Genomic DNA, 19,250 nt, shown 5'->3' on the forward strand with positions numbered 1-19,250 from the left:
AAAAAAGAAAAATCCACAAACAAGAGTATTAATAATTTTAAGACAGTACCACTTAACAGTCACAAAAAATATTGTTTAGAGATAAATTTAACAAAACGTGCAAGACCTATACACTGAAAACTACAAAACAGTGCTGAGAGAAATTAAAATCTAAAGTTGTAAGATCTGCCCCATTTGTGGATTGGAACTATTATGCCCTTTCTCCCCCAAATTGTCCCATATTTTTTCTGAGACAGTCTTGCTCTGTCATCCAGGCTAGAGTGCAATGGTATGATTTTGGCAACCTCCACCTCCCAGGTTTAAGTGATTCTCGTTTCTCAGCCTCCCCAAGTAGCTGGGACTACAGGCATGCGCCACCACACCCATCTAATTTTTGTATTTTTAGTAGAAATGGCATTTTGTCATATTGGCCAGGCTGGTGTTAAACTCCTAGCCTGAAGTGATCCACCCTTCTCAGCCTCCCAAAGTACAAGGATTACTACTGGCATGAGCCACAGCGTCCAGCTCCAACTTTCAGAAGTAAAAATTAACAAGCTGATTCGGAAGTTTAATGTAAATGTAGAGGGCCTAGAACAGACAAAAACAGTTTAGAAAAAGAGCAGAGTTGGAGGATTACAGTCCCTGATTTCAAGACTTAACAGCAGTAATCAAGACAGTGTGGTAAGGGTAGATACACAGATCTACTAAACAGAGCAACAGCCAAGAAGTAGACCCATCAATATAATAAGTTCAATTTTTTTTTTGTTCCGTTTTTTGAGAAAAAAGCCAAGTTGATTCAGTGGGGGCAAGTTTAGTCTTTTTACAGTCTGTAACAACTAGATGATTATGTGTGAAAAAATGAACTTCAACTCCTGCTTCACACTGTATATCACAATTAACCTGAAATTATAGTAGATTTAAATGTAAAGCTATAAAAACTCTACAAGAAAATGGGCAAAAAATTTTTTATGACTTTGTAGTAAGCAGATTTCTTAAGACGTGAAGAATAGAAATAATAAAAACAATTGTGCATTATTAAAAGTTTGCCTTCTTGAAAAGACATCAATAGGAAAATAAAACGTGAAGAACTCAGAAAGTATTCATAGTACCATATCTGACAAAGGATATGTGTCCAGAATATATAAAAATATTGCACAGATCAGTAAGACGAATGACCCACTTACAAAGAGGGGGCAAAAGATCTGAATAGACATTTCACTAAGGAAGATAAACAAGTAGCCAATAAACCCACATAAAGGTGTCCACATCTTTGGTGGTCAGGGGAATACGCATTGAAACCACGAGATGCCACTACCCAGCCACTAAGAGGCAGGCACTCCAGGTGTCAGCAAGGATGTGAAACAACTGGAACTCTTACTAGCGAGCATGTAAAAATGCCACAACCAGTATGGAAGCCAGTTTGGTACTTCCTTAACAGTTACGACCCAGCAGTACTGCTTGTATGTGTTTACCCACAAGAAATGAAAACATGTCCATAAAGATTTGTATATGAATATTGATAGCTACTTTTCTCAAAATAGCCCCAAACTGGGGATAGCAGAGGTATCTAGAGAGTGGGTTAACAAATTGTGGTGTAGCCATACAATGGAGTATTGCCAAGCACTACAAAGAAACGAACTACTCATAGATGCAACAACATGCATCAGTCTCAGAGCTTTGTTGAGCAAAAGCAGCCAGACACAAAACAGGCCATGTTGTATGATGCCATTTAAAAGTTTTAGAATAAGCAAAGCTGATACATAGTGACAAAGTAGATTGGTGTTTGCCTGCAGTGGGGACTGGAGAAGATAGACTTCACAGTTACACAAAGCAACTCTAGGGTTATGAAAATAATCTTTATCTTGAGTGGAGTTTGATTATCTGAGTATCTACTTTTGTCAAAACTGTACAGTTTAAATGGGTGTATTTTAGTATTTGTAAATCGTGCCTCAATAAAGTGGCTTTAAAAGAAAACAGGTAGGGGGTTGAGGGTGAGTAGTGAAAAGTAGAACTAGAAAGCCACAAGAATCCTCAACTTTTAAATTGTAGTATTAATAGCTCAAGAAAAATGGGTATATCAGGAAAACCCTAACACACCTAATTAGTAAATGAGAGACTGTTGAAGAGGAAAGGCAGTTTTTAAAATTTTATCAGACTTATAAAGAAATAGGTAAAGGGGCATTGTACCACAGTTTAATAAAAGGATGACTTAATGGGATAACAGGCATTTAGTCAAATTTTTACACTCATATTTAGGCATGTTCAACACATTGTTCTGTTCTTTTCATGTGTGAAAATTGCAGTTCACTTAAAATGCAGTCCTAATTTTGTATGTCTGCATGTTTCTTTTTGTTTTGTTTTGATTTTTGAGATGGAGTCTCGCTCAGTCGCCCATGCTGGAGTGCAGTGGTGCGATCTTGGCTCACTGCAAGCTCTGCCTCCCGGGTTCATGCCATTCTCCTGCCTCAGCCTCCCGAGTAGCTGGGACTACAGGCACCCGCCACCACGCCCGGCTAATTTTTTGTATTTTTAGTAGAGACGGGGTTTCACCATGTTAGCCAGGATGGTCTTGAACTCCTGACCTCATGATCCGCCTGCCTCAGCCTCCCAAAGTGCTGGGATTACAGGCATGGGCCACCACACCCGGCCATGCATCTGCACATTGCAAATTCACTTATTTGTTCTTGACTTTCCCAGAATTATTTTATTCTGTAAGGGACAGGGTCTCACTCTGTCACCCAGGCTGAAGTGCAGTGGCATGATCATAGCCTGCTGTAATCTCTAACTCCTGGGCTCAAGCAATCCTTCTGCCCTAGCCTCCCAAGTAGCTGGGACTCTAGGTACGTGCCACAACACCTGGCTAAGGTTTTGGGGTTTTTTTACTTTGTTTTGGTTTTTTGGGAGATGGGGGGTCTCACTATTTTGCCCAGGCGGGGTCTTGAATTCTTAGCCTCAAGTGATCCTCCAGCCTTGGTCTGCTAAAGTGCTGGGATTATAGGTGTGAGCCACTGTGCCCAGCCAGAAATAATAATTTTTCAAAAGAGATGTGTACTCCTTCCTCATGCTTTGCAGAACTTAACAGAGGGTGGTTTAGGGTACCCAGAGGACAGTCCAGCACCAGTAGTACCAAGATCAGAAGCAGTTCTCCGTGCAGAATTGAGACCTAGATGATCATCTGCAATGAAGCAGTGGGATTTGGGCTTCCTTCAAATGTCAAATTTAATTTTGGGTATTTTGCATCTTTTTTGAAGTTAAATTTCAAGTATTCAGAATATGTAGTCACAGTAGTTAAAGAGAGATTCTCACCTCGTTGAAAGCTTACATGGATATGTGTCACCTGAATTAGTCGTGTGAACTCAACAAAGTGAGCACGAAAGTTGCCCGACATATGACAGTTGCCAGTGCTGGGAAACGGGGATGGATTTAAAGCAGGAAGAAGACAAGGTGGCAGAAGGGGGAGGTTGCAGATTGAGGGTGTGCATGTGAGCCCACCAGACCACAGGCCCTGTCCTGCTCACATGTTTCTGCAGCTCGGGAAGCACAAGTGTTGTTGACACTATGGGATAGATATGTTCAGTTTTCTGAAAATGTGGTGAGTTTAGTGACTAGCAGAACTGATAATTGAAAACCTGCTTTGCATTCTATTTGTCAAAAATAAAAACCAACCTCTAAAGTACATTCCTCACATTTGTGAACAGTTATGTTTCTAATTATATGATGTTCAAGTTCTGTAGTCTCATAGACCTGGATTCAAATCTTGGCCCTGCTCTGGATAGTACTCTGACCTTGGGCAAATTAGAGTTTCTTTGAGTACCCTCAAAGATCATACTGCAAACATAGTAGTACTGTAGGTACTAAACACAGAATGATGTTTGTGAGTTACTTAGCCCAGTACCAGGCCTTATGTAAACACTTAACCGATTGAATGGTGTCATATGAATAAGGTCATGACAAGGTTTTTCTTTTTATTTAAAGGTGAATCAGGTCTAGGAAAATCGACTCTCATAAACAGCCTATTCCTAACTGATCTGTACCCAGAAAGAGTCATACCTGGAGCAGCAGGTAAAAACATTCTTATGTTACTGTAAGTGTAATTCTACATGAAAGATGCTGAAGACTGCCTAATTAATATTTTATTTCTTAGCTGTGTGTTTTGTTTGTTCTTGTTCAGCTTTGAACACAAGGAAAACACTTTTATGGGGTAGGTGTGCTGCACTGAGGTCCTTGGATATTTGGGTTGTAGACTTTCTTTGACACGTATCCATGGATCCATCCTCTCTTGAGTTTATTTTGTCTGTAAAATGTAATAAGTAGTTTCTGCCTATATTAAATATTTGATGGAAGGATTAAGTGAGAATGTTTTACATCAAAAATGCTGTGTAACTAGAAGATTACTAGGATAGATGTTGGAATTCATCTACTGCCAGAAAGTTCCAGCACAGGACACCAGCATCCACAAATGACTGTTGAATGAATTAGGCACACATAGTGAGAGCCTAAGACTTGGGCTGCTGCCCTTTCAGAATATTTTTGAATTCAGTTTTTAAGTGAATTCGTAAATTGCTTTCTTTTTCCCAGGAACAGAAATTATAATTTTTAACATTTGTGTTTTTAACCTTCCCCAGTAGCACAATAATCTTAGCTTTAACCTTCCCCTTTCTGACTTCTCTGGGATCTTTTTTTCATAATCCCCATGGTGTCTTTGGAGAACCTACCTCTGTAGAGAGGCAGTAGACTCTGAAGTCACTTGTCGTAAGAACGTGAGCTTTCCTCTTCACATGCTGCTTATATTCCCTATTAAGTTTGTTTCTTTTCTAGAAAAAATTGAAAGAACCGTCCAGATTGAGGCTTCAACTGTTGAAATTGAAGAGCGAGGGGTCAAGCTACGCCTGACAGTGGTAGATACCCCTGGCTATGGTGACGCTATCAACTGCAGAGATTGGTATGCACCCCCATGCCCAGGGATCTGCATTTGTTTACTTAATATACTTAAATTTATAGATAGTGTTAATGAGTGATTATTAAGTTTGGGATTGCTGTATATAATAAAACAGCTAGACAATTTAAAGTGTGTTAAATGTTGACTTTTTAAATAAGGAATTTTATGGAGAGTAATTTTTTTCCGGTACTCTACTGTAATTTGAGATCGCAAAGCCAGTCATCCATAGACTGCTAGTATAAATGAAACACCTGGATTTGAGCTGTGGTTGGTGACCGAGATACTGTAGTACATCCTTTCTATGTGGAAGGAAGTGAAACCTGTTAGAGAGTGGGTTGAGTCGTAGTGTCTGTAAATGACTGCTCATTGGCATCATTTTCACAAATAAGGAAATGAAGAAGTAGAAGATAGAGCAGTCTGTCACCTGTACTGTGCAAAGAATGCCACTTTTGTTGTACAAACTCCCTCCTGGTTCTAATCCTGTCAACATAAAGCATCAGCTTTCCACCACTAGATGAAAAGGGGAAGGTTCTGTTGTTTTTCTCCTACATTTAGGAATTTCTCCCTTCTTACATGTGAAAGTGCTGTACTGTTTCCCAGCTCAGTTAAATGCTGTTTCCCAGCTCAGATAAACCTGTTCTTGACCCATGTTCTCTACCACCCTGTTCCTCTGCCCCTTTTCACAGTCACGTTCCTGAAAAGAATTGGCAGCCCTGGCCGGGTGCGATGGCTCACGCCTGTAATCCCAGCACTTTGGGAGGCTGAGGTGGGCTGATCACAAGGTCAGGAGTTCAAGACCAGCCTGGCCAACATGGTGAAACCCTGTCTCTACTAAAAATACAAAAATTAGCCGGGCGTGGTGGCGTGTGCCTATAATCCCAGCTACTTGGGAGGCTGAGGCAGGAGAATCGCTTGAACCCTGGAAGCGGAGGTTGCAGTGAGCCGAGATCACGCCACTGCACTCCAGCCTGGGCAACAGCGCAAGACTCAGTCTCAAAAAAAAAAGAAAGAATTGGCAGCCCTGTCTACTCTGGCCCTCTCTCAGGTGCATCATAACCTATTCCATTCAGGCTTTTGACTCTCAGCACTTAGGGGCAGTTATGCTTGGCATAAGTTTCCAAAAACTTCCATTTGCCAAATCTAGGAGTCAGTCTTCTGTTCTCATCTTGAAAATGAATTATTAAATTTTATATATTTGGGTGGAGGCACTTGTTTTCCCTTTGAAGTCAGGGACCCCCTGTTTTATACCCTATGATTATTGTTAATGTTTCTGTTTCTCTCAGTTTTAAGACAATTATCTCCTATATTGATGAGCAATTTGAGAGGTACCTGCATGACGAGAGCGGCTTGAACAGGCGGCACATCATTGATAATAGGGTGCATTGTTGCTTTTACTTTATTTCACCTTTTGGACATGGGTAAGTAATTGTTTATCGTGGAGAAATGCTTTACTACGTGGGTTTGTAAGTTTTACCCAAACTGTGTATTTTAATATAAGAATTAAGATAATTTGAGAGAGAAGAGTTTTATATGTATTTTTTTTAAATAAGTGACAATTCTAAAATTAATTTTAGACTTAAGCCCTTAGATGTGGCGTTTATGAAGGCAATACACAACAAGGTGAATATTGTGCCTGTCATTGCAAAAGCTGACACTCTCACCCTGAAGGAACGGGAGCGGCTGAAGAAAAGGGTGAGTGAGGCTGGCATCCTGCTCTCCCTCTGGGTGCGACTCGGGGGCATGGGGATGAAGAAAGGAGTGTGTTCTCACGCTCAGTCTGCTCAGGTGTCGGGAGGCAGGGTGGGAGAATTTTTCCTGCATTTTAGTGGTGGTTTTCAAGGAGAACCTGATAGTTACAAATTTTAATTTTTGCCTTCATGAAGGTATCAAATTTCTATTCTTTAAATTCTCCTTATATTTAAAATGCCCTCGATGAGTAGCAGTTGGTTACACACAAGTACCTTCCATGGGAGTTAAATGACTCAAATATAGAAATGTGATCTCTCCATGAAGTTTGTTATTTTACCTAAATTCTTTACTGCAAATGACCCATACAAGGATGTATCTAAGTAGACTGGTTCTCTTTTCTGTTTGGAAACATAGCAGTTGTCAGCCAGCGAAGCGCCTCTCACCCCCCAGCAGCTCCTGTGGTGTCCCAGTTTTAGTGCCTCTTCCGTGTATGTCTGTAAAGCCTCTTTATTGATTCTCTGCTATATATTTTTAAATTGCTTACTTTGTTCTGATTATATGCTCCTTAAGAAAGTCCAAATAGTTTATATATGCTAAACTCTAAAAATACAAATCCCTAACTGAACATACCGGTACGTGCATAAAAATACAAATCCCTAAATGAACATACCGATATGTGCGTGTAATCACAGTAGCTGGGGCAGGGTAGGGGGATACAGCAGGGCGTTCAGGCAGGAGGATCACTTGAGCCCAGAAGTTGGAGGCCAACTTCAGCAACATAGCAATACGCTGTCTCTAAAAATATATATATATATATTTTATATATATAAATATTATATATTTATATATATTAATTATATTTTTTTAATAGAAGTTTCTAGGCCGGGTGTGGTGGCTCACGCCTGTAATCCCAGCACTTTGGAAGGCTGAGGCAGGCAGATCACCAGAGGTCAGGAGGTCGAGACCAGCCTGGCCAACATGGCAAAACTCCGTCTCTAAAAAATTACAAAAGTTAGCCGGGCATGGTGGCGGGCACCTGTAGTCCCAGCTACTCAGGAGGCTGAAGCAAAAGAATCGCTTCAACCCAGGAGGCAGAGGTTTGCAGTCCAGCCTGGGTGACAGAGCAAGACTCCGTCTCAAGAAAAAAAAAAAAAAAGAATTTCTGTAATTACCCACAGAAAGAACAACTGTTAAGTATATATCCTTCTAGAACATAGCTTATGTTTTTGGTTTTGCAGAATGAAATCACATAGTAATACTATTCTGCCATTTGATTTTTCTATTTAAAAATATTTTGAAGCATCCTCATATATATACTGTATCCTAATTCTTCCTGGATGCACAGCATTCCACCATATGCATATACTCTAACTTGTCCAGTTTCCTGCTGATGAGTATTTGGCTTACTTTTTGTTTTGCTCTGGCCCCTTTTCTTCTTTGACCAAATTTACTGTTTCTTTGCCCCTTGCTCGCTGCTTTTGCTAGTGATACCCTCTGCCTGGAACAGTCTTCCCTCAGATACCTGTGTGGGCAACTCCCTCACTGAGCCCAACGCTGCACACAAGATTTCACATCTCCATCCCCTGCTCTGCTGGTAGCACTCCCCCCACACTGCATAAAGTATTTCTCTAGCGTATTTTTTGGCTTCTCCTGACCCCTGACCCCAGGTCCTGAAATCAGGAATCTGCTTTGTTCACTTATGTATTCCCAGAGTTCCGAATAATGTCTGGCACATAATAGATTTGTTGCATAATTGTTGTAATGAACACTGGTGTACATCTATCTTTTCACAATTGTGTGAGCCAAACGAATTCTTAGGAAATAAGTATACATTTAAATTTTTGAAGGATGACTAAATTTGCTCTAAAGTAAGTTTGTAACAATTTACATTTCCAAAGTGTACTCTTCTCTCCACCCCCTAAAACTGTCCTGGTTATGTTGCCAGTTTTTGTAACGTGTTTCCTGTCTGAGAAATTGTATCTCATTTGAATTTGCCTTTCCTTGATTGCCGATGTGAGTATCTGTGCTGGTGTTGATGCCGGTTGGTGTATTCTCTCAGGTTGCAGGGACTTGGCTCTTGCTTTTTTATTGACTTAACACATATACTTATTTTTAGATGTTGACTATCACGTTGCAGATGATTTCACCTGGTTTGACTTTCATTTTTTCACATTTTTCTTGGTGCTTTTTTCCAAAGCAATTTTTAAGCAGCATGTAGTCATGTTTGGCAGCCTTTTCCTAAATTGTCTCAAGTGCCTGCCAGTTTTTTAGGAAGTGTTTGAACCTTTGAAGAACCCCTGGAAGCGTAGACGTTTTTATGCTAATAAATACTTTAGCAATTCCTACTTAAGGGAACTTCACCTTTTGTACTCTGCTACATTAAATTTCTTTGAGGTAGAAATGGTGGTGGTGTCAGGGTTAGAATGCTCTAATTCTAATCTCTAATCCTGTATGGGAAACATTTAGTGCTGGATTACAACATCTGAGATGAATCGAAATACTTCGAGCTTTTATCCCTTCCTTCTTGAGCCTCATTAATCACTTCTCTTCCTCCAGTTTCTCCTTGATGCCTACCAGTTTGTTCATTCTGCCCTATCTAAAAGAACCTCTTGCCTCCTGCCAGCCTCTACTAGCCTCTTGCCTTCACCAGCCTTTCTTCTAGTCAGACACTTACTGGTAGCTGTTATCTGCCCTCCCCATGATCCTGTTCACTCAGTCTTCCTGTTGTCATCCACCTGCAATTGCTCTCTCATGGGCTTGGCCAGCAGTTCAGTTCTCAGATGTGGGCCCCACCTGTGGGGTTTGTGTGATTGGCAATTCTACTCCTGAAACTTCCCTTCCTTGGCTGCTGAACCACTGTGTTTGCTTTTCTATCTGCTGTTTTTTACCACCTTCCTTCCTGATCCCTGAAGGTCAGTATTCCTTAGTATTATTTTGATCACATTATTTCTGTGGCTTTTGATTTGCCCTTCCAAGTATCTTATTTCTTGTTGTGAACCACATTTACCCACAGGAGTCCTCTTTTGACCACTGATGGACTCCTGTCCTTCCAGCTCCCCTGTCTCTTTAAATGGTCCCACAATTCTTGAAATCATCCAGACTGAGAAATGTGTAAATTATTTTTTACTCATCACTTCTGACTCCTCTGCTCACTTTTAAATAGCTTACTAACTGTTTCCGAACTCTTCTGTCCTCCAAAGTGTAAGCTCCATTTTTATGAGGCCAGCATAGGACAAAAGATGAGGTTAGCATGGATGGATAGTAGACCAGGAAAGGGGCCGTAAGATGAGGACAGGTGAGCAAGTTCATGCTTTGTATTGCTCAGTTTCTCCCAGAGATAAGATGGTTCCTCCCATTTAGGAATAAGGATTTATGAAAAGACTGAAGGTCGAGTTACAGAGTAAAGGATGTAGAGAGGAGAGCCTTTTCTGGAGTTCTGAATTAGTGCAGACATTGTGCTAAGACCAAATCTCTGACCATTCAAGGCCCTTTTTAGGTCACATTAAGGCTTTCCATTCTTAAAAACCAGAAAGCAAATCCAGTGCACAGTATGATGTCGGGATATTTTCTGCTCATGTTGCTCTTGTTCTCTCTTCCCTGAATGGCTCAGGTACTGAGGTGAGACCAAACAAAACTGTGGCCTGCCTGGTGCCTGTGAGAATGCCCACCATGCAATGAGCATTTGAGTGCTAGGGTTTTAATTGATTGACTGATGAATGCATTCGTATTTCAACTTCAGCCCAGTTCTTTCTCCCCTCAAGCCCCATCCCCCACACTACTGCCTGCTTGATAGGTCCGATTGTGGGATTTCACTGCTGACTGCCGGCTGCCTGTTGAATGAAATACAGATCCCCAGGTCGCTAGCCTGGTGTTGATGGAACTCTCCACTTTGTAATTCCAATTTTTGTTTCCTTATCCAACTGGATGTCTTAGATTCCAACCTTTTGAATTTCTTATTCTCAAAACGCACCGCATGTGTCCTCTCTGTGCCTTTGACAAGGTTTTGGTTTGTTTTCTTTCTTTCTTTCTTTTTTTCCATCTGGGGTACTTCTCCCTTCTCTCTGCTTTTAAGACTCCTGCCTGTTCTCCAGGGTCTTCTCATGCCTGTAGCTTCTCTGTGGCAATTACCCTTCTTGAGGCTGATTGTGGTGTGATTTCCATTTTAGCTGTTGTGCTGGGGCTATCGTTAGTCTTCCTGCTGCTTTGTACGTTGAGGGTAGTGGTGCATTATTGCTAATGTTATTTTTATTCTGTACAGAGGATCCTCAAAATTCAAGTATAAATACCTTTCTAGCAGTTTTGTAATTTTTTTTTTTTTTTTTTTTTTTGAGACGGAGTCTTGCTCCGTCGCCCAGGCTGAAGTGCAGTGGTCTCAGCTCACTGCAAGCTCCGCCTCCCGGGTTCACGCCATTCTCCTGCCTCAGCCTCCCCAGCAGCTGGGACTACAGGCACCCACTGCCACGCTTAGCTAATTTTTTTGTATTTTTAGTAGAGACAGGGTTTCACCATGTTAGCCAGGATGGTCTCCATCTCCTGACCTTGTGATCTGCCTGCCTCGGCCTCCCAAAGTGCTGGGATTACAGACGTGAGCCACCACACCCGGCCGCAGTTTTATAAATTTATTTGACAGTAACTTTCGTCATCAGTTTGATTATTGACGTTTGTATGGTTTCCGATATATTTCTTACAAGATGAGCTAGAATTGGCTACAATAACATAGGCAGTTTGCTAAAATTGATCCTGGTTTTGTCATTCTCTCAGATTCTGGATGAAATTGAAGAACATAACATCAAAATCTATCACTTACCTGATGCAGAATCAGATGAAGATGAAGATTTTAAAGAGCAGACTAGACTTCTCAAAGTAAGAACTGGCTTCAAATCCACAACATAAATAACTCCTGTTTACTGTTGTCCATGTTGAGGTGAGAGAGATTGCCTGGGTATGTTCAGTTACCATAGTATTTTTGCTTTAAATATATTTTAAGGCCTCATGCAGTGGCTCATGCCTATAATCCCAGCACTTTGAGAGGCCAAGGCAGATGGATCAGTTGAGGCCAGGAGTTCCAGACCATCCTGGCCAACATGGTGAAATCTTATCTCCATCAAAAATACAAAAATTAGGTGGATGTGGTGGTGCACACCTGTAGTCCCAGCCACTCGGGAGGCTAAGGCAGGAGAATCACTTGAACCCAGGAGGCAGAGGTTGCAGTGAGCCGAGATCGCACCTCTGCACTCTAGCCTGGCGACAGAGCAAGACTCTGTCTCAAAAAAAAAATTGATACAGCTATCACCTAAAGCTTAGAAATTTTGTTGTAGGTTTAATTTGTTTTCGTACAGTTTGTCCCATGTAGAACGTATCTGACACTTTTCAAGAAAATGTTACATACCCCCAGCTTTCCAATTAAATTTTGTAGTCAATAGCAATGTGTTAAGTCTGTGCTGATGTTCTCGTGTTGCCAGTGAACCCTGGGGTTCCCTGTGTGGAGCCTGTCTACTCTGTGTGTCTCTTTCTAGGCTAGCATCCCATTCTCTGTGGTTGGATCCAATCAGTTGATTGAAGCCAAAGGAAAGAAGGTCAGAGGCCGCCTCTACCCCTGGGGTGTTGTGGAGGTGGAGAACCCAGAGCACAATGACTTTCTGAAGCTGAGAACCATGCTCATGTAAGACATTTGGTGTGTTCCTTCTGGCAGAATTTGGCGTGAAGAATATGGATTTCAGACGGGGTGTACACTTGGCCCCCAAGATGGTTGCAGCCAGCAGCTTCATTGTCGCCCTCAGTGTTTCTCACATTGCAGAAGTGGTGTGGGGCTGTTGCAGATTGGTGCTGAGAACCCTCACCCAGGGGCCCTCTGTAGCACTACTAAACTAGCTCTTCTGCCTGTGGACTGTAGCCTGCAGTACCTTTCCTTCTTGCTAAGATCTTAACATCTTTGATGTTAAAAGGAGACTAGAACCTAAACTGGGGTCTGAGAGGTCCCCAGTGCTGGTAAGGAAACGGTCAGGCTGTATAGGCCCCTGGTCCACTGCTCCAGGCTGAGCCACCCCTGGTGCCCTGCTCACCAGTCTGAGATGCATTGTATGGCCCTGGTTAGCTTTTTGTGTCTTCCATTTATTATTAATAACAATTACAGACCTGACTACAAAAATAGTCTTCTTTTCCTTTAAAAATGAATTTCATGGCTGGGCATGGTGGCTCACACCTGTAATCCCAGCACTTTGGGAGGCTGAGGCAGGCAGATCACGAGGTCAGGAGTTCAAGACCAGCCTGACCAACATGGTGAAACCCCATCTGTACTTAAAGTGCAAAAAATAAATTAGCCAAGCGTGGTGGTGCGCACCTGTAATCCCAGCTACTCAGGAGGCTGAGGCAGGAGAATCACTGTTGAACCAGGAGGCAGAGGTTGCAGTGAGCCAAGATTGCACCACTGCACTCCAGCCTGGGCGACAGAGTGAGACTCTGTCTCAAAATAATAAATAAATAAATAAATAAATTTCACATATTGTAACATGCATACATTGCTTTTACTCTTGAAAAAAGAGGCTGAGGCCGGGTGCGGTGACTCATGCCTGTACTCCTGGCACTTTGGGAGGCCCAGGCGGGCGGATCACTTGAGGTCAGGAGTTTGAAACCAGCCTGGCCGACATGGTGAAACCAGCCTGGCCGACATGGTGAAACCAGCCTGGCCAACATGGTGAAACCCTGTCTCTACTAAAAATACAAAAAAATTAGCCGGGTGTGGTGGTGGGTGCCGGTAGTCCCAGCTACTTGGGAGGCTGAGGCAGGAGAATAGCCTGAACCTGGAGGTGGAGGTTGCAGTGAGCCGGGATTGCACCACTGCACTCCCGCCTGGGCAACAAGAGCAAGACTTCATCTCAAAAAAAAAAAAAAAAAAAAAAAAGAACAGGCTGAGAGTATTGCTTAAACTATACCTCTTTAATCAGAGGACTTCAAAGAATGACTGATGTGGATAAATCAGTGTTTTGATTAGCTGAAAGTTGCTACATATTTGCCGCATGTCTCACTTAGTTTAGCAATTTGTAGTGAGTTAAAATCAGTAAGCATGTTACCATCCAAGCTGTGTCAAACACAATTTAATGGTTGTGTAAGAAGTTAAGCGCACTCAGCCCCTCCAGGGCTGCATCCTTGTGGCTATCCTGATCCCTATTATTGAGGGGGGTGTAGAGGCTGAAGACAGGGTTTGGGGACTTTAGTGTCAGTTGTGTGTTTCTCACAATGAGGTAGAGTGAGCCACTCCTTGGCTATCTCAATCCATTTCCCTGGATCCTGAATCAATAGGAATGTGTTACAATGTTTGCTCATTCTTGCCTGCTTTTAAGTATTTTGAATAAGCTAGGCAATTAAAAAAATTTTTTTAAGAGTGTTTCATAAGATGAATGGAAGGTTAAGTTGCTGACTAATATTCTTGGATCCAGAATATTAGTCCTTCACTTTATGGTCTTGTACATAGCTTAAGCTAACCACAACTCTTTTTTTCTCATATGGGAGTAATATATAAATTTTGAGTTATAGGAGGCATGAATATTTTCATTACATTTTCCGTAAGTCCTTTTAGAAGAGTGTCTTCTATTTCAGACATTGTTGACCTGAAAATCTCTTAAAATCTGTCTGCCATCCTGTGGTAGTGATGGCCTCACACAGGGGTGGCAGTGCCTCTAGCAGAAATCCCCCTGAGAGACTCAGTCGAGACCTGTGTTTGTATATCATTTATTGGGGAAGAAAGGGAGAGCTACACCTCACTAGACATTTCCACGGCCATACTCATTATCCTGAAATCCCAGCAGCTTTATGTACAATTTACCAAGTAATTTTAATTACTGCTATTTCTTCTATGTACTTGATGGGTGGTTTTTTTCTCATGAGAATGTCATGTGCATGATGCCACCTTGGTGCATTCCTCTTCTCTTTCAGCACCCACATGCAGGATCTCCAGGAGGTGACCCAGGACCTTCATTATGAAAACTTCCGTTCTGAGAGACTCAAGAGAGGCGGCAGGTCATCACACTGTGCCCCTTTCTCTGTATTGTGTCACCCTGAGCCACAATGTTCCTCCTCCTCTATGTGTTCAGCTCAGCCTTCTTGACCATTAAGCAACATGGTTTGGTTTCCTACTCAAAAGTTATTATAAAAGAGTTGTTAATTTAATCAAATTATGCTCTTTTAGCCTTAAGAAAAAGTACATTTAATGATATGCACGTAAAAACTTTAGGCCAGGCACGGTGGCTCATGCCTGTAATCCCAGCACCTTGGGAGACCAAGGCAAGGTAGATTGCTTGAGCACAGGAGTTTTGAGACCATGAGATTACATGGTGAAGTCCCATCTCTACAAAAATTAAAAAAAAAAAAAATTAATTTAGCTGGGCATGGTGGCACACACCTATAATCCCAGCAACTCGAGAGACTGAGTTGGGAGGAGCAGTTGAGCCTGGGAGGTGCAGTGAGCCGTAATTGCACCACTGCACTTTATCCTGGGCAATAAAACAAGACCCTGTCTCAAAAAACAAACAAAAACTTTAGATGGAAAGGCCAGAGGCTTGTGTCGAGTTCTCCTTCAAAAGCATCACTCTGTACATGAGGACAAACTTGTTGCCATTAGGAAACTGCAGCACCTGAGTTAAGGGTGAGGCCAGGATGAGTGGCTTCCAAGCAGCCAGTGGCCGTTGAAGCAGCAGCTTCGATCCTCGCAAAGTCCTGCAGCCATCCTCACTCACCTTTTCTTTTTAACCATTCTAATATGTTTTTATGTAAGTTTTCTGGGAGGCCAAGGCAAGTGGATCACTTGAGCCCAGTAGTTTGAGACTGGCCCTGGCAACATAGGGAGACCTCGCCTCTATAAAAATTTTTTTTAAATTAGCCAGATGTGGTGGTGCATGCCTGTGGTCCCAGCTACTAGGGGGAGAATTGCTTGAGCCCAGTAGGTCCAGGCTGCAGTGAGCTATGGTCGCACCACCACGCTCCAGACTGGGCAACAGAGTGAGACCCTGTCTCAACAACAAAAGTTTCCTGTGTTGTAATTCATTAAAATTCTCACATTCTAATAATTTGATGGATTTCTAGATATATATGTTGTACACATTGAAGTCTAATTATGAGTTTGGAAATGAGACATTAAGAAAGATTTTAGAGGCAGCAAGAAAATTCCACCCTCTGGAAGCTGAGCAGGCGCTGGCCCTGACATGGAGATTAGTGTGCTTTGCAGAGCACAGTTCTCAGGTGTGCTTGGGGAGCTTACCCTTTGCCTCGTTCACTCACGCAGATCCTGCTCCTTAAATGTGGTGACTACATTCGCATTAATAAAGAATAACATCTCAAAGCAAATTCTTCAGATAATACCTATTTTTGAGTGGGTAACAGCAAGTGTTGTCGCTCAAGCTTAGAGTAAGAAAAGTCTCTTGAATGTTCCATTTCATGTTGTTCGAACTTTTTAAAATCATTCTGTTCCCTTTTTATTCATTATATCTTTAATTAGAAAAATGATAGGCTGGGCGTGGTGGCTCATGCCTGTATTCCCAGCACTTTGGGAGGCCAAGGTGGGCGGATCACTTGAAGTTCAATACCAGCCTGGCCAACGTGGCAAAACCCCATCTCTACTAAACACACAAAAAATTAGCTGGGCGTGGTAGCACGTGCCTGTAATGCCAGTTACCCAGGAGGCTAAGGTGGGAGAATTGCTTGAACCTAGGAGGTGGAGGTTGCATTGAGCCAAGATCATGCCACTACACTCCAGCCCGTGCGACAGAGCGAGACACCATCTCAATATAAAAAGAGAAATGATAAATACATGTCATTTTAAATTTTAAAGTAGAATTTTTTTGGGGGGGTAGCAAATAACTATTTGTTGCAGTGTTATGATTCTGATTTCTTTCGATTCTTAGGAAAGTGGAGAATGAGGACATGAATAAAGACCAGATCTTGCTGGAAAAAGAAGCTGAGGTAAGTAGGAAAGTACTATTGGTTGGTTGGTTGGTTGGTTTTGTTTGTTTTGAGACAGAGTTTTGCACCATTGCCCAGGCTGGAGTGCAGTGGCGTGATCTCGGCTCACTGCAACCTCTGCCTCCCGGGTTCAAGTGATTCTCCTGCCTCAGCCTCCCGAGTAGCTGGGACTACAGGTGCCTGCCACCATGCCTGGCTAGTTGTTTTTGTATTTTTAGTAGAGACGGGGTTTCATCATGTTGGCCAGGCTGGTCTCAAACTCCTAACCTCAGGTGATCTGCCCACCTTGGCCTCCCAAAGTGCTGGGATTACAGGTGTGAACCACCGTGCCCAGCCAAAAAGTACTATTCTTGTGACTGAGGCTGTTTTGTTTACATCCGTAGATACCATTGGTAATTAACTTAAAGTTTATAGTTTTTTTTTAATTTGTTGAGGAGGATACATATAACTACTTTATTACTATATATACACATCTATATATAATAATAAACGTGGATATTTACATAGCATACATGATGCTTCATATATTTAGCTGAAAGACTTTGGAGACAATTTAGTAATGTCACTGATATTTGTAAGTAGATCATAAATATGGAAATATGCTCTGTTGTAAAGGTGGCATTCAGATCTGCTGGAGTTTTGGAAGGCAAACACATTATTCAGTAAACAATAGGATCATAATGGGCTAGCCTTTTGGAAACAAAAAGAAAATACTTCTTTGGTCAAATTAATTCAATATTGATCAAATATTTAAATGTTAAAAATAACCACAAAGTCACCTGAAGAAAATTTAGTTAAATGTTTTATAATACTTTCCTGGAGGCATTTCTGAACACATACAAATCATAATGATAAGGATAAAGATGAATTAACATTTACTATTTTTGGCCAGGCACTGTGGGTTACACTTATAGTCCCAGCACTTTAGGAGGCCAAGGTGGGAGAATCACTTCATGCCAGGAGTTTAAGACCAGCTAGGGCAACAGAGTGAGACCCCCCTCGTTCTCTAGAAAAAAATTAAAAAATAATTAGCCATGCATGTCGGCATGCACCTGTAGTCCCAGCTACTCGGGAGGCTGAGGCAGAAGGATCCCCTGAGCCCAGGAGTTCAAGGATGCAGTGAGCTATGATTGTGCCACTGCAGTCTAGCCTAGGTGAAAGAGCAAGATCCCATCCCTTTAAAAAATACATATATATATATGTATATGTATGTATATATATTATTTTTATTGTGAGGCCTTCATTGCCCTCCAGAAAAGCTGATTCATTCCCATTCCCCTTTACTTTGCATTTCTCACTGTCATCAGTCTCTTTCCCTCCTTTTAGGTTAGAAAACTTCTCATATTGGCCGGGCGCGGTGGCTCACGCTTGTAATCCCAGCACTTTGGGAGGCGGAGGCGGGTGGATCACGAGGTCAGGAGTTTGAGACCAGCCTGACCAACATGGTGAAACCCCGTCTCTACTGAAAATACAAAAATTAGCCGGGCGTGGTGGTGTGTGCCTGTAATCCCAGCTACTCAGGAGGCTGAGGCAGGAGAATCGCTTGAACCCGGGAGGCGGAGGTAGCAGTGAGCCGAGATTGCGCCACTGCACTCCAGCCTAGGAGACAGAGTGAGACTCTGTCTTAAGAAAATTTATCATATTGTCTTATCTTTCTTTGGTTATTGTTTCTGTTTGGCTTGCATATTCGTATCATTTACTTGATTTTCTCTTTAGCTGTTGGTTTTTTTATTGATTGGTAAAAAGTCTTTATGTAATAACTCTTGTCATATTTTGGGAAGGTGTAGAAGTTGAAATTTTAGGAATCACAGAACACCCAGAAATAATGTTCAAAGACAGCAAACCTTGAAAACCTATAATGTGTGTGTGTGTTCACAGCTCCGCCGCATGCAAGAGATGATTGCAAGGATGCAAGCACAGATGCAGATGCAGATGCAGGGCGGGGATGGCGATGGCGGGGCTCTCGGGCACCACGTGTAAGGTGATGTGCACATATCAAGAAGTCAGAGGTAGGCCCTGTTGTCCCTTAGCCTGGAAAACAGGCAGTTACTAACATTATTGTGTCAGCTTAAATATGACAGGTTCCTCCTTAAGCCTCATTAATATTTTGCATTTTGAAGTAACTCCATCACTAATCTTAAACAAGGAGAGATTGCTCCTGAAAAACAGAAGCCACTACTTTGCCACCTACTTTCTAGTAAAGATTTTTCATATTTTTGTCTCTTCTTTTTTTTTTAAATAATTTCAACTTTTATTTTATTGGGGTACATTTGCAGGTTATTTTCTAAGCTTGCAAATACCAACATTAGAAGGAAATTATGTATTAAAGCACTTTTATTAGTTGTATTATTGGAAATTTGTTAATTGTTAAAACATCTCTTTAAAGGGAATAAAAATGTGTTATTAAAACAGCTTGTACAGATTAAAAGTAAAGATGGCACAAGGAAGAAGAATTATGCGAGGTAGATAAGGGTTCCCTGGATGGTGACTGCTGACCTCCTGTTCCTCAGATAGCTTTGTCCCGACTGATGGTCATTAGTGAATAGATCTGTCTGGCATGGTGTATGCTGGTCTGCCTGCTTGAAAAGAATCTGCAGACTCCAGAGACTCAGGACCAGGAAAAGGCAGATGCCCATTCCCCTGTATCTTATGTATCTTACGGACAGGCAGGCTCTCTGAACTGTCCAGG

General features: G+C 41.9%; 1 protein-coding gene across 7 annotated transcripts in view; it reads left to right on the plus strand.

The window, feature by feature from the left end:
- SEPTIN2 (septin 2) overlaps positions 1-19,250 on the plus strand; it is a 38,210-nt gene that overhangs the window by 15,817 nt on the left and 3,143 nt on the right. For all 7 annotated transcript variants that reach the window (XM_003950010.4, XM_009444722.5, XM_063791784.1 and 4 more), the window contains 9 exons: positions 3,955-4,041; positions 4,798-4,921; positions 6,202-6,336; positions 6,493-6,610; positions 11,369-11,470; positions 12,124-12,269; positions 14,540-14,623; positions 16,504-16,561; positions 18,440-18,570. In XM_003950010.4, the coding sequence (XP_003950059.1) occupies positions 3,955-4,041; positions 4,798-4,921; positions 6,202-6,336; positions 6,493-6,610; positions 11,369-11,470; positions 12,124-12,269; positions 14,540-14,623; positions 16,504-16,561; positions 18,440-18,541 (956 nt within the window). In that variant the 3' untranslated portion in view covers positions 18,542-18,570. The remainder of the gene's footprint in view (positions 1-3,954; positions 4,042-4,797; positions 4,922-6,201; positions 6,337-6,492; positions 6,611-11,368; positions 11,471-12,123; positions 12,270-14,539; positions 14,624-16,503; positions 16,562-18,439; positions 18,571-19,250) is intronic.

Source organism: Pan troglodytes, chromosome 13, assembly GCF_028858775.2.
Source record: "Pan troglodytes isolate AG18354 chromosome 13, NHGRI_mPanTro3-v2.0_pri, whole genome shotgun sequence".
Lineage (NCBI taxonomy): Eukaryota > Metazoa > Chordata > Mammalia > Primates > Hominidae > Pan > Pan troglodytes.